A 16,523-nucleotide genomic window follows, 5' to 3' on the forward strand; every position below is an offset into this window, starting at 1 on the left:
CTCATTCACACAGCCAACAGCACTTGTTCGTCAGATGCTAAGCATTTATGTTCCTAATTTTAATATAGTTTGATTTTCTATAGCAGTGGTAGCACAGCTGGGGTTTTGTCTCCTCTCCACTTCTCTGTAATGGCGGCGAGGCATGGGAAAGCGGTCCCATTTGTGCAGCCAACATTACTCTGTAGAAAATTTTTTAAAAGTATTTATGTTCCCCATCCCGCGACCCTACTGAGGATAAGCGGTGCAGCTGATGAGATGAGATGAGATTTATGTTCCCCATATCATATATTTGTATTTCCTATGGAAGTAGTGGCGCGACTTGGTCGTGTCTCTTCCCTACCTCTTAATAATGTGTGCGTGGCACTGGACAGCTTGGCAGTAATCGTCTTATAGATGAGCAAACGTTAATTTGCTTTATGTAGTTGCCCCACCATGCTTCAGCATTTGTATATTTTTTCGTCTTCATTATAGGTGATAATGTGTACAATTATGGAATATTGCTCGATAAGGACTGATATATTTTCTTAGCCACGGGATGTGTGCTGTTCAGTATTGGAGCACCTCTACAATTTTTATTGATTCCGTGTTTCTACATCATTAACAGTTAGGGTAACTTTACTTGATTTTAAAAAAGAAAAATTGGTCTTCATAGTTGTTAGCTCTGAGATACAGTTTTTGTATTTGAACAGAGCAAAAAAAAAAAAATAATCTTTTTGAACAAATTTTGATTGTCAAGGTTTATTTACCAAATTTAAAAAATAGTCAAAATAATTCAAATGTATTATTAATATTGTTAATGATGACTTTAGCCATCTGCCACTCATACAATTTGTGATCTAAAAATCTGTTTGTACTTCATTTAGTATGTTTTGATGTAAATTTCAAATCTAACAATGAAATCTGCCTTTTGACACAGAAATTTGGGTTGACATCATCGAAAAGGAACTCATTCTTAAATTGAAGACTTCCTGTATTCATACATCCGATCAATTGAAACCTGAGATTCAGCTTCATTGTGTGACCCTCAATCTGTAATTTTTCTTTCTTTTTTTTTTTTTTTTGCATTGCCTCAGGCTTCCTGTCTGACATGGAGCGCAGATGTCCGTTTAATACAATATGATGTCTTCATTATTGGCGCTTCTGGATTTCTTGGCATTGATGAATGGGGACAATTACATTAAATGGGCATTACCACTTCCTCAGTCCATCCACCATGTGAAAGTACTGTGAAATGTTCATGTAATTTCTTCTTTACAAATTTATTTCAAATACAGTTATATTAAATATATTCTACAGTAAAGCCAAGGGGACAAAAACATTGTATTCCACATCGTAACGTGAACATATTGTGAGCTTGGGATGTTGTAACCTGGGGGTATACTGTATTCAATGCAATAAGGACTGATTGGGAAGTCACTAAAAATCCCATTTGGAGCCCAATGTGCCCCCTCTGTGTTTGGTTCTCTGGCTTCTCCGATTCCATATGCCCTCCCACCAAACTACCCCTGCCGTGTCACACAAGAAGCAAAGAGCCTGGCCACCCCGACCCTGTTATCATGACGGGGGATCCCCCAAAACAAAGACCCTTCCATACTGGGGTTGTTCTCCCTGCCCAGATTTATTTGGGGCTGTGAAAGGCAGCATTCTTGGCCCATTCACTGCAGATTTATTTGATGAGCTGCTTGGAGTCTGCTTTAAAACAGTTAAACACCACATATTTTTGGCTTCTGGGGTCTTTAAATCAGTGCTGGTTAAGGTCAAAGGAGAAATTGTGTTTATGTGGCACAGAAAAAGTGCAAAGTTGATGTAATAACAGATTATGGGATTGCAGGAGGTCAAAAATAAATTATTCATATATTTATAAACAATGTAATTTGTATTACACCTCAAAATGTCTGGTTACAAAATCGAGCATATTGAAATAATAAATAATAATATAATAAAAAACTAGTAAATGATTTTATTCGTTTTTAAAAATAAAAAGATACGGCCCTACTACTCAAGCGATCCAAAACATATCTGCAAGTCCACCTCTGAATCACTCAAGAACAAAACAAAATGAAGGTCCTGGAGTGGCCAAGACAAAGTAAAGACTTAAATCCATTTGAGATGCTGTGATGTGACCTTAAACAGGCAGTTATTGGTACAAAACCCAACAATATGGCAGATTTGTCACAATTATGCAAACAAGAGTGGGCCTAAATACTGCCATGTTGTTATGAAAGACTCAGCAATTATTGTGACGTTTGGTTTCTGTTATCGCTGCCAAAGGTGGCCCAACTCAATATTAGGGTCAAGGGTCAAATACTTTTTCACATAGCGCTTACCACTGCGCTGTCGTGCTGCCATATTATATATATATATATATATATATATATATATATATATATATATATATATATACTGTATATACAAAACTATATATACCGTATTTTCCAGACGATTTACAGTTTCTAGGTGCAATTGTAAATCGGTCAGAAATTTGTAAGCGCGCCTTGTAATCGAGTGTCCCCTTATTTACAGGAAAATATGGCTGATGAAATTGGAAATACATAGTTACGATTTAATGATGGGGTAACTGATCTGCTTTTGACAAACGTATGTACGAGTTTTTTTAACATGTTAACCGTTTGTTGCTAAAATTAATTTCAGCGGTGAAACCAGATTATGATTTATACGTCCATTATCTGCACCGGTTATCCTCAGTACGGTCACGGGGGTGCTAGAGCCCATCCCAGCTATCTTCGGGCAGTGGGCAAAGGACATCCTGAACTGGTTGCCAGTCAGTCGCGGAGTACACCTTTACAGACAACTCACTTGCTCATTCACACCTAGGGACAACTTGCACCGGCAATTAACCTAACACGCATGTTTTTGGAATGTGGGAGGAAACCGTAGTGCCCGGAGGAAACCCACGCAAGCACGGGGAGAACATGCAAACTCCACAAGGGAAGGTTCGATCTTATGACCTCAGAACTGTGCCGCACACGCGCTAATTACTGCACTGCCGTGCTGCCCGTAATGAATTATGTTCTATGAAAAAAATGTATTTAAATTTAAATGCATTTATTTCTTATGCAAACTTTGTTTTTAATGTAGTTTTAATTCCATGCGCCTTATAGTCCAGTGTGCCTTATATATGAAAAATATATCACAAAAGACTATTTTGGGAAGATGCACTTTATAAGCAGTGCACCTTATGTGATGAAAAATAAAGTGGTTATATTATAGCAGACAATGTTTTGAGTTTTATTTTTAGCCTGTCTATTATTTTTGACTTCCTGATTTTTGCAGCCTGCTGGAAGTGATCAAGCAGTGTGGGAACTTGTAGTGAATCTTGAGCCTTTCCCAAAATTTCAAATTCAGCTTGTCATTTGTGGTCAGCGCCATGCGTGCGGGGAAAAGACGTACACAATCATGCAGCTGCGTCCCCGCTCATAGAAAATACAAAAAAAGACAAGCAATAAATAGAAAGGGAAACACGGTGAAGGGTTTTTGAGGTTTGGCCTCTTTGATCTTGCGGTTCCTTCGCTCTTATCGAGGGCACACTGAGGAGGTCGTCCGCTGGGATAGGGGGAGGAAAAACGAGAGAGGTTTGTCCCTTTTTTTTCTTCTCTTTCTCCTCCCAAGTGCTCATTGATAGTACAATGTATTGCAGTGGGGGTCCGTGGGGGTGACTGAGGGTTGCTCCTGGAAGGATCAGCTCCTCCTTGCAGTTTCCTCCCAGTGGCTGAAGAGGCCACATCCGTCTTTCCTTTTTCTCTATTTATTTTACCGGGAGTGGGAGTAGTCTAACTGGAGGTGCTTGGTCACGCCTACCTCACGATTTGAAAGACCTGCCGGGGGAGTTCGGGCAAAAGGAAAGGAAGTTGTTCTCATTCATGGTTGTCTCTTGGTTTTCTACCCATTTTTTACTTCTGTGGATTGTTTAAAACCATTTTTGCACAGTTTTTGGTCCGCTTAGACAAAGTGGAGGTTATTTTTTCAAGAAGCTGGAAGAAGCATCATGAGTTTGATGCTGTGTCGGTTGGAACCAAAGAGCCTCACAACTAAACTGGTAGGATGGATTCTTAACTTGGTGCAATTATGGTCTTGAGATGTGGTTTTGATCCATTATTTTTTCAATATTGTATGTTTATTAACCTTTTTTTTACTCTAAGCTTGGGAGCATTAAGGTCTTTAGTTAGTTTTTGCAATGAAGGTTTTAAAGAACATGTTTAAAAAATAAGATTATTTTGCTCATTTACATATTCTTTTTCTAATTTAATTATTTTTTGCGTATTTATCTACTTGGTAGCATTGTTTTATTATATTTTCTGGTAAATTTGTAAAAATAATGATCAAACAATATTCCTCAATATTGCCCATTATTTCTCATTTTATTGCTATTTTCTTAGAAAAACAAGTTGATCATGGTAAATAAGAAAAAATAGTACATAACATGAGTAAAATTCTCAGTTATTGTAACAAGTAAATAATTAAACCAAATTTAAATGGCACTGTATTTTTTTCATTTCTTGTTATTCTTTTATTTCCCTGTTTTTAATAATGTACATAGGGATTATATTTTACTTAAAAAAAAAGCTAATATTTAAAAAAATAAAATAAAAATAAATAATAACTTCATGTCGTAAAACAAGACCTGTTATGCTACAAATATGTCACATTGGCAGACAATATAATCAATTTTGAAGTTCATTTTCCTGTATTTAAATAATCCTACCTATTTTACTACATTTATTTATGCTAACCAAAAAACAACAATCCTATATCTAATGATGTATTTTCCCCAAATGTTTAGAAAATAATAAATATATGGTAAGATAACAATAATCTAGAGAAATAAAATGTAGTGAAATATTTTCTTTTGAAAAATTGTTTGAAAAAAGATATATAGATGGATAGATAGATACTTTATTTTTCCCCATAGGGAAAGTTAAAATATAAAAGATATAAAGTATCCTATACATTTTACTACCTCTATCCATCCATTTTCTGCACAGCTCATCCTATTTACTACATATAGGATTCATAATTTTATTTGACGATATATTTTAACTCTATTTTCTAAATAATATAAACATATAATATCCTAAATGGGCAAGATATTATTTGGGATTTCTTTTAATTCTAGCATTTATGTCTATGGTTTATTATTCATATACTTACTAGAAAAATAGTTAATATAATATTTGAATGTAAAGATAAATATAGATGCACAAAAAGGAGAAGTTTAAATCTTATTTTGGTGACTTAGATGTTAAATATTGAGCAGGGTCTGGACCATGGTGATAAATCAAGCACCAAGCAGGTGGCAAGCGCTCACGTGGTGCGAGCAGATGAGAAAGCAAAGCTCTGCAAGATCTGTTCTATCAGAATTTGTGTATCTGATCCAGTTAACGTTAGGTTTGTGTCTGGCTTCCCTGTGTGTGTTCTTAAGACTTGGTCCTTATCTGGATCTGCTTTGAGACCACAGAGGAAGAGGAGCAGGTTATTACCACAGTCTAAAGATCGCTGGATAAGAGGGCTGCTTTAATTACGCACCACTAACCTCCCGACGGGTGACTTTGAGGGGTCAGTGTGTGCAAGAAAACAACATAAGGATTACTAGTCTACCCACTTGAACCTGTGGAAAAGCTTCCAAAAATCAGGATGACCTTTTGGTTTTATTTTGAAGTGCAGTCAGTTCCATATTCTTTCCTCCCCCAGTACTTATTAGGTTTACTTTAAAACCCTTTTTGAAAATCAAAAGCTGGTTTAGACCCAAGTTTGAATCCCTAGCTGTACTTTAATATCCTAACTTGGAATAAAGAAATCTACTTTAAAACCAATATTTAAATCCTAGGTCTAGTTCAAAACACAATTTTAAATTCCAAAAGTGGATTTAAAACAGTAGTTTGAAACCCTAGCTGCAGTTTGAAACAGAAACCTGACTTTTAAACCCAAATTTTTAGCCCTAGCTTTGCTTTGAACTGCTAGTTTTAGGCCTAAGAGATGGGTTAAAACCTTAGTTTAAAAATCAAAACATAACCCTGTTTTAAAATCATCTAATTTAAACACCAGGTTTTGTTTAAATGCATAGTTTGAAACCCAAAAACATGTTTAAACCCCACATTTGGAACCCCAGTTGCAGTTTAGAATTCTGGTTTAAAACCAAAATCCCAATTTAAAGCCCTAATTTGAACCTTAGTTTCAACTTAAAACCCTACTTTGAATCCCAAAGGCTTGTTTAAAACTCTCTTTTTAAAATCCAGCTCCATATTAAGCCCTAGTTTGACACCAAAAATCTATTTTAAAACCCTAGTTTGAAGCCCATGAACTGGTTTAAACCCCTTATTTAAAACTCAGAAGCTGGTTTAAAACACTTTTAAATAAGAAGTTGCAGTTTAAAACCCTAGTTTGATACCCCAAAACAATTTAAAAACCCTAATTCCAACCCTAGGTTTAATTTAAAACCCTACTTTGATACCATTGGTGAAGTTTAAAACCTTAATATGAAACCAAAACCCTACTTTCAAACCTTAGTTTGAGAGGAAAACCCTACTTTAAAACCCCAATTTTAACCATATCTTTAGTTTAAAACTTGAGTTTGAAACCATAGTCGGAGTCTAGCCTACTTTAAAACCATAATTTGTACCCGGGATTTAATTTTAAATGAGAGTTTAAAACCTAAATGCTGGTTTAAAACCCCAAGTTGAAAACCCCAGCTGCTGTTTAAAACCCTAGTTTGAAACCGAACCCCTACTTTTAAACCCTAGTTTTTGTTTAAAACCATAGTTAGCTGCAGTTTTAAAACTCAAGTTTGAAACCAAAATCCTACTTTAAACCCAAATCTAAAACCTGGTGTTAGTTTAAAGCTTTCTTTAAAACCCTAGTTTGAAACCTTAGCTGCAGTTTAAAACCTTAGTATGAAGCTAACACCTATTTTAAAACCAAAATTTGAACCCTTGGTCAAGGAAATGAAAGAACAAAGCACTTGTAATGATATGAAACCATTAAGGACTAAAAAATATCCTGATCTCCAAAAACTCAAAAGAGTTACATTTTTCAAGGCTTATTTTTATGTTGTCTGCAGACCTAGGCATTGGTATTTTTGCTAATACATTAACAAATATCATCCCATGTCTTGGATGAACTTTAGCCACTCGTATCATTTTAAAAGAGAGGGAATTCTGTGAAAATGAAATCGATGAATTTCCTAAGACGCCCACTTTAGAAACGATGCCCTGGGAGCAAGCGTATCTATTTGGAGGCCTACGCTTTTTCCATAACCACGGAGGTTATTTTCGACCACGTCTCTTTCTAAAGGACGCTTCCCATATTCCAAATGGCAACGGCAGGTTGTTAGTGCCTCGGTGTGGCCGCTTTCATACGCCAAACTCGGCACGCCGGTTCGAGCGTTCTGCGGGCTGAAACCACTTCACAAGGTGCTGTGTGTAAAACTGAAAAAAACTGAGTGTCCACCGCGGAGAAAACACAGCTGAGGTTTCGTGGTCAGGTTGACGAAACAGTTTTGAAATGGAAATTCAACCATGCTTTACTCTTGCATCCTATAAACAAGGTTCGTATGGGGGTGCTTGAAATCCTTGAAATGGCTTGAATTTTAAGGAAGTGCTTGAATTTGGTGTGAAGTTAATGTTAGAAATTTCCGCCATGTTTCTTAAAAATTCTGCTTAAAAAGTACACAGACACTGCTCTCTAGTGGCTTCACTTTGCCAATGCTTTTCTTCTTGCGGCAGTAGCTCAGGAGGTAGAGCGCTCGTCTTGGGATCAAGAGATCGTAGGTTCGAATCCCGGCTCCTCCGTGTTACATGTCAAAGTGTCCTTGGGTAAGACATTTAACCCCTAATGCCCCCAATAAGCAGGTTTGCGCCTTACATGGCTCCACGGCCGTTACTGGGAAATGTGAAGCACACTGTAAAGCGCTTTGGGAAGTCATTGACTTGAAAACGCTATATAAATGCAGATCATTTCATTTCTTCCCTTTCAATTCACAAGCGATGGCATTAGTCTGTATGGCATTGTCCTATCAAGCGTCATGGCCCCCTACTTTTGAACAGGGGACTATGAAACATGAAGAATTACGTGTTGATTATCGACATTTATTATGAGGCATGCAAAAAATTAAGGTAGCGTTTCCCAGTGGAAAGTTGTAATAGCAAGAACTTCCTGCAACTGAAAATGTAAGCTACATATTACTGTCATTTTCTCCCAACACCTTATATGGGCAGCGATATTTCTCAAAAATTTATTGTTCAGGAGGACAAATATATTCACATTTTACTCAAGATCTAAGTAATATGTGCTGATATATTCACACTAAAAACCATATGTGTAAATTGCAGATATATTCATGGCTTTGTAAAATACATGATTCACACCAATGCTTTTTTAATGGTACTGGAGAACTTAGAATATTGGCTTTGAAAGTCCTTAAAAAGTTCTTGAATATGGGCGTAAAAAAGGTATACAAACCCTGTATAAAGTCTGTTTCCTAAATTTCTTGTCTGATTTCTGGTCATAACTCTCATTTATTTCTCACCATTCGCATTCTCCTTCAAACTTTAGTAAAATTATTTAGGAATCACTAAATCATCCCAATCCTATTTAACAAGAGACCGATATTTCATGTTTCATTGCGGAGCGATAGTACAGAGGAGACGAGTGAGGTTCTATATATACTACTTTGCCTGGCTTGACGTTCTCGAGGACGTTCTCGTGTTTCTCAGAGCAGCGCTAGTTTTTACTTGGACCTGTCTTCATCCAGGTGACACATGGCAGAGTTCTCTGAACTCACATTGCCCGCCAGGACCTATAGTCGCTTCTGCTGCCACAACTACAAAGTGGTAAGGAAGACCAGGAAGAGAATTTTTGGGAATAGTATATGTTATAAGAACTTAAGCTTTTGGAAGTGCTAAATTGTTAAAAATGAATTAAGGCTAGTCAAAATGTTTAATGATTAACCTGTCCAACTGTTGCTGAAAATAGGACATTTCCTGTTATACTGTACATGAGAGCTAGCAGTTTTCTTTTTTTTTAATTTGTGTGCTAAATGCTTTTGTGAATGCTTAGCTAGAATTTAAAAAAATTAAACTAATAAAGTTTCAAATAGTGGAGCATTGAATACCCTAGAATTCGGACTGTCTGCTGCAACTTATTTCTAAGTTTTAACCCTGCATCATTCGCAATGATGCGGCTAGTTTGTGCATTTTTTAGTGGCCACCAGGGGTGCCCGAGTAGTAAGGGTAAGAGTGATACACGTGGCATATATGCGTCGAGGAAGACACAAGTTTAATGTAACATAGTGCATTGTGCATGAATAAAACTAGCATGAACAGACCATCAGAATGAAAAAGCTGTCAAAGGAAAGGAGAGTGCTAACTACCATATTGGGAATAATTCTACGAGTGTGTTTATTTGAAAACGGAAATAATGTGGCTAAATGAATTGATTGCAAGAAGTGAGGTCCAACAAAGCAGAAATATTAGCGGATTTCCATTTGCCAGTCGGCATTATTGTGTGTTTTGGAGTAAATATTATACACGGTTGGATTCTGTGGATTGTCCTTGATGTGACAAAGCCACTTTGGCGGACATTCATAGTCGTTGAACTTGGCCAGGGGACGTATTTGTCATGATTACTCATTACACTCACCTGTTTCCCCGTCCCGCTTAAGCTCAGTCCTTTCACTCGCTTGTTGTCAGTCCCTCAGCGAACCTCTGTTTTCACAAGGCAAGAATTTTTGACTCTGACTCCCATCGGTCCCGTTTTGGTCACCCGTTTTCCACTGGTCCGTTACTCATTTCCCCGTTTGTCTCCTGCTACGACCCGTTTTCTGACCCCGACCACGTTTTGATCTCCCGTCCCGCTAACGACCTGTTTTTTGACCCCGACCACGTTCTGATCTCCCGTCCCGGCTAACGAACTGTTTTTCTTTCTAACTACGATCTCCCGATCCGTAAGATCCACTTCCGCATTCAGAACTCGCTCCGATCCCGTTAGCAGCTTGCTTCCCGCTTCCAGCGAGCACCGGATCGCTGGCACTGCCTTTCCTCTATATTTCAATAAACTTGTGAGTAACGTTGAGCATCTGGATCCTCCTTCTGTTCTGGTCGTGACAGTATTGGTGAGTTATGCCAGCTTTATAGTTTTCGGGTATCTTGTTTCAGACTGATCATGATGTTTCTCTGATGCGAATATTTTGGAATAGTCCAAATATCTTGAATCTCAAGAGTTTAAGCTTTCCAATGATAAGTGGCATGACGTAATTCACTGACACATATTTGTTTATCAAAGGTCCTGTGGCCTGTCGAAAAATCCAGGGGTTAAGCTACCGTATATAATTAAATCTCTGTGTGCCATCTTTCTTTGTAAATATCTCATGTTTTAATGTAGGAACATGCGGATTATATTCAGATGCAGCTTGTGTATTTACAAAACGTTTTTTCCTTTAAAAATCTACCGGGTGCGTCTTATAATCAGATGCGCTCTATAGTACGAATTTTACGGTAGTCACTTTTTCAGTTCATCGAGAACATTTACCTAGAAACCTGTCGGAGTATTGCTGAAAGGACGTTCCCTGGTTTATGTGAGAGATGACTTTTTGATGTGATTTTTCTTTATCAAAGGACTATTTTGCTTTTAAAAGTTGTGTTGCCAAGAAAATAATTATATTCAGTACCTCAAAAAGTTGTTTAGGTATTGTATTTTTGTATCGTACAGATCTTTTAGTAATGGGTGTTGATTTTTAGTGCCCAAATAAAAAGGCTGAATTAGAAAAAAATATTTTTAAATCATCAAAGTCCGAACGGCGGTGAGTGGAATTGTCACTTTTTTAGTTCGTCAATAACATTTACTGAGAAAGCTAGCGAACTGTTGCTGAGAGGATTTATATATACTGGTATATATAAATTGATGTTATCAAAGGACCATTGCTCCAAAGTATAAGAAATGAATTTAAAATCTCGAAGGTCCAAACGTGAGATATAGCCAAAGCCTTCGAACTGTTACTGATAAGACATTTCCTGGTTTAATTGAGAGATGGGCGGTTCTTATTCTGTGTTTCGGGGTTTTTTCATGTTACTGCTTTTGAAAGTGCCAAATCAGAAAACAAAATGAGTTAAAGCTATTTCAAGATGAGCCAGCTCGCTTTTATAGCAGTTATGGAGTTCAAAGAGTGCAAAGGTTAGCTTTAAATAGAAATATAGATGTTGCCGTTTACTAATGGAGCCAAGTAACAGACGCTGCAATGGATTAATTTACTCAACTAGTAGAAGCTGACATGTTTGGCCGGCCTCTTACTACTACGGAATCCTGGATGACCAGTTTGAGAAGGTAACTTGACCCGGTGGTGCTTTTAGCAGTCAATGGCCACTTACCTTTCAAGACCGAGTCCTGCGTGTAAATGGTCGCCCAATCCAGTGATTGCAGTATCTTCCTATTTTTCACTGTTTTCTTCTCTCGCCACTCAAAAAAACCACTTGTCTGTAGTCTATTGCTTGCTGCTAACCCAACTCTGACTAACTCCAGCTTTTTACTTTTTTCAGCCGGGTTCATCCAGCTCACTCGTTGTTTTTGTTTTTGCCGTTAGTCGGGATTAACTTTAGCATTCATGTCCAGTCACTGGCTAAAATTCACCTTATATAGAAGTTGGCTTCCGAGTGTTATTCGAGCTTCTGTAGTGCATATTTTCCGAATGCACATGGTAGAGCTGCAATCTAAGCTACAATGACCTCTAGTGGTAGATTGTAACACACAGCCACTTTAATAGTTCTAGGGTCCAAACGGTGGTGTGTGGAATTGTCATTTTGAGTTTGTAAAGAACATTTACTAAGAAAGCTGTTGAACTGTAGAAAAGACATTTTTCTAGTTTACGTGGGAGATAACTGTTTTTTACTACTTTGTGTCATGTGATTTACTCAAGTAATTGGTTGATGGTGTGCTAAATGCAGAACTTCTTAGCCAGTCCAATGGACCTTGAAATTACCCAAGCTATTAGGCGCAAAACATAATAACTTCCTGGAGATCTGATGTGTTAAAAATACACCTCCACACTTTATGTTCTTGCCGTTTACCAAATGTTTGATCAGTCATGATGATAACAAGACTGATTATTTGATATGCACATTAAAAATGATCCCTATCGTTGGCATGGCAGATAAATAAATACTTTGTTTATCATTTTCATCATCATAAGGCTTATTTTACTCATTTTGTCTCTGATTATTGTGAGGATTATTTTTGTAGTTTTATTGTATTTCTGTAACATTATGTTTTCACCATATCATGTTAACTAGTTTTGGTAATATTATTTTAATATTTTTATATTTTATTGTATTATTATATATTTCAGACATTATACAGAACAAAGACCATTGTAATTATTAAATAGTTATTATTGTCTGCAATATGTATTATAATCATGTTAAATATTCTAGATGGAAAAATATGAATATAGTAAAATAATCCTTAAAAATATGCAGCGGGTAACTTTTACTATATATATATATATATATATATATATATATATATATATATTACTTCTGCTAGTTTAAAGCATATTGTCTTATTAAAAAAAAAAAAACGTTTTTTTTTTTCCAAAATCCTTTTTTTCATGTTATTTTAAATTAAATAACAAATCAATTATTTAGATAATGCATTTTATCAAACTACTTTATCATATTTTGTATATATGTATATATATATATATATATATATATATATATATATATATATATATATATATATATATATGTATATATACTGCGGAGGCTGTCAACAGGTAATCGTTTTCACACTGCAGCTGGAATTGCTTACCATGTTGTGCTGAACATGGTAAGGATCTGTACAGTGTCTGGTCCTTTAGGAGCATTCGGACTCAAGGACCACACTGCAGTGGCCAAACCTCTCATTAGCAAAACAAATTCGAAAAGCTACACTGAGCCTTACTCAGGAGCAGGTTTTGTGGACAGCGGAGAACTCACTTCAGTGACAAAAGGAAATTTATTTAGGTCTGATGGAAAGCATTATGTGCAGCGACACATGGAGAAAGACTAACCCAAATTGTGTGCTAAAGTCAGTAAAAGGTGGAGAAGGAAGTGTCATGGTTTGGGACATGTTTTCCGCAGCAGCAGTTTGGTCTCCTGTATAGCTACATGGCCGAATGAATGCAAATGTGTACCAAAACCTTCTTGAACAGCACATGGTTTCTTTGCCCAATCAGCCTGCAGGATAATGCTCCATGTCACACAGCAAAAGGGGTAAATAATTTAATTGAAGGTGTAAACATTGAACTAATCCTGATCTCAACTTAATCAAGAACCTTTGAAAAATCCTTGGTGACAAAGTTATGGTAAGGAAACCCACTACAATCACCAAACTGTGGAGGAGGCTGGAAGAAGAATGAACCAAAATGTAGTAGACTGTAATGTGAGACACTAGTGCTATCCTGTGGCCTCACAATGTAAGCCTGTACACTTTTTACAAATTGCTGACTGATATATCATTCAGAATTTCTTTGAAAAATTGAAAAATATTTTGGGGTGAATTGTCTCTAGAGTTTTTTTGTGAAAAAAAATGTTGTAGGACCATAAATTAGACACAATAAAATGATATTTAATTGTGGAACAGTGAAGATGGTATTATTTCAAAATTATCAAATTTTTTATATGTTGTTCTCTAATTTTGATCTCCAATAATATATATAAGTTTAGAGTAGATATAGTGCATCATTTACCTATCGATTTTAATATTTGTAAACTTAAAAAAAAAACCACGATAAATGATGAGAAAAATATAGAAATACTTCTAAAAGCAATACTTAGAATTTGCAACATTTTCTGTAATCTGCTTTGCAAAATTATTTGAAATGTTTCTTATACTTTTAATTAGAAACCAGGTTTAAAACATTTAGAAAAAAGTAAAATAATAATAATAATAATAATAATAGCAATAATAACAATAAAAAGATAGCAGGTAAATAAACAGAATAAATAATTTATACAGTTTGTATACCGGTAATTGGCGCCGCCTATATACATATTTTTTGCCAAAATAACCGAATTCAGTACTTTTTCTCAAACTTGTGTGAAGGTAGACAACTAGAAGTTTCACACAAAAATATTTTTTCTGGAAATGAGGGATAATTGGTGTTATTGAGATGATTCCTCTCTAGCTCCACCCCCTTCCCCTCTCCCCCTGCAGGCAGCGAAGGGTCCCTTTTTGTGTCCCCTGAGAGAGATGAATGCCCCGCATAAGCACAATGGCCCCAATTTGAATACCCGGCACAGAGATGCAAGATCGGGCCCCCGAACAAAAGCCACACGGCCACTCTGCTCACTTCAAGCCCGCCGTGTGATTTTATTAGTCTCGTAAAAGCGTTTATGCCCGATGGAGTTTTCCAGTGTTAATGGAGTTAGAAAGTGACGGTGTCGAGGCCCTCTCGGGAAAAGTCCTTTGGGGTTTGTGTGGTTTGGCACTTACTGAGCAGTCGTGTGGTTTTCGCTCCTGCAGATCTACACGGATTGGGCCAACCACTACCTTGCAAAGTCGGGACACAAACGTCTCATCAAGGACCTGCAGACGGATGTTGCTGATGGAGTGCTGTTGGCTGAAATCATACAAGTCGTAGGTAAGAAAGAATAAATCTTGAAATCATTTTCCCTCAAACTTTGCATGTCACAATTTAAATTGCAAATTTTGGTATCAAATATTCTCGTCTTTTGCGAGTTAGGTTTTGCTACCAAGCTAGCCAACTACTAGTGCGGCTACACATATTCTTAACTCGTGCTTTAGTCAGTGGGAGGTGAAAATAAACTGCAAAAGAATTGAACGAGTACAGACGCTCCCCTACTTGCGAATGAGATCCGGACGATTGTTTGTAAGTTGAATTTGTTTGTAAGTTGCTTCAGTGCTTTATTTTGTATGTTTAAGGATGATGTAAGTATGCTAAAGCTTGTGCAAGTAACCTGCATTGTTTGGAAACTGAAAAATAAACATTTCATAAAATAATATGCTCCATAAAGATGAATAGGGTTCAGACAGTTACTTACTTTTGGAAGATGAGCTTCAAGAGTTAGGCAACTTCCCCCCCGTGGTAGAAAGTGGCCGAAACAAAGCGATCCAACCATTTTCTCAACCATATCAAGCTTTCTTATTCCACTTTCATTTCAAATGAAACGGCTCGCCTCTTCTTTACACTTTACACCAATCATGTTGAATCGATGCGCGAGATATTAAACATTAAAAAGTTCTTAGCGCCCTTGAGATAGTATTGACATAGTATAAACAGTAAAGAATGTTTACACACTAACTATGAAGAGGAAGCCGGATTTCTTCTTCAGGGTGGATGCTGGGTGAGCTCTCACAGCGCCACACGCTGGTAGCAGCAGAGAGAAGCTTTACAGTACTGTCCTGTACTTGGAGAAAGGTGCACAATACAAAATCTAACGAACAGCAATGTCCAGATATTTTTCGACCTCCCGAAGAAATGTTCGTATCTACCGTTTTTCGTAAGTCGAATGTTCGTAAGTAGGGGAGCGTCCGTACCGCATGTTCTTGAATATACAGTATATTTATATATATATATATATATATATACATATATATTTGTGTGTGTGTGTATTTTTTTTAGATAGCCACGCCATATATTGTATTACATAATTCAACAAAAATTCAGACCCAGCTCTCTAGACAAAAGCGTATTTTTCAGGGCATATTATTTCACTGTGTGACGTTTGATGATATGATAAAATTCATGAAATTAGCTGATAATGATGCCAGCGCCTGTGTCCCATATCAATATGAATATACCACTCAAAAATGTGTCTCCCTCCTGCGGTTACTTAAAAGTTTTGAGGCTCATTTCGACCATCATTTTTGTCCTTAATAATGGATTCAAAACAAGGTGCAAGCAGAGTTGTTTTGTAAAAATGTCACAAAATACTGCTAACAAAAAGTTTGGGGTCGTATATTTCTTTGGCGCAGCAGGCGCGTCTATATGTGTGTGTGCAGAAATCCCCCTTCCTCTATTGCTCACGTAATCAACTTGTTCTGGGTGCTTGTCGGGCATTTTTGGTTGTTTACAGTTTCTTCTGTGGGTTTTCATCAAAACGTGTCTTAACTGTGAACACAGATTGTTTGAGGAGATTCCATATAAATGATTTTCTTTAGCAATACTGCATACTGTATGCTGAACCAATTGACATCTCAGTGTACCTTGGGCTTCTCATGTACCATAATCGTCATCACTCGTCCTAAAGATAGAAGTGGCCCTGGGATTATTTGCGTGTTTTTAATTTTATCTCCGGGCCATTCGTACTCATGAAACGAGCCATAGGTTCCTGACCCCTGCCCTAAAACTACTTCAAAATAGCCCCATACTAAATAAAATACATGCACAAAATATTATATGGACAGTGTGTATTGTTTGACCTACTGATGTCGCTATATAGCAGGGGTCGGGAACCTATGGCTCGCGAGCCATATATGGCTCTTTCTATGAGTACCTATGGCTCAGAGACCAA

The 16,523-nt window shown here is 36.9% G+C and overlaps 1 protein-coding gene across 5 annotated transcripts in view; it reads left to right on the plus strand.

Annotated features, from left to right (window-relative positions):
• The window catches only part of LOC148367052 (protein HTATIP2-like), a 244,274-nt gene that overhangs the window by 18,445 nt on the left and 209,306 nt on the right, over positions 1-16,523 (plus strand). For all 5 annotated transcript variants that reach the window (XM_088333845.1, XM_088333850.1, XM_088333847.1 and 2 more), the window contains exon 2: positions 14,512-14,629. In XM_088333845.1, the coding sequence (XP_088189971.1) occupies positions 14,512-14,629 (118 nt within the window). The remainder of the gene's footprint in view (positions 1-14,511; positions 14,630-16,523) is intronic.

This window comes from Urocampus carinirostris, chromosome 4 (genome assembly GCF_059441175.1).
Source record: "Urocampus carinirostris isolate Australia breed hairy pipefish chromosome 4, RoL_Ucar_1.0, whole genome shotgun sequence".
NCBI classification, from domain to species: domain Eukaryota; kingdom Metazoa; phylum Chordata; class Actinopteri; order Syngnathiformes; family Syngnathidae; genus Urocampus; species Urocampus carinirostris.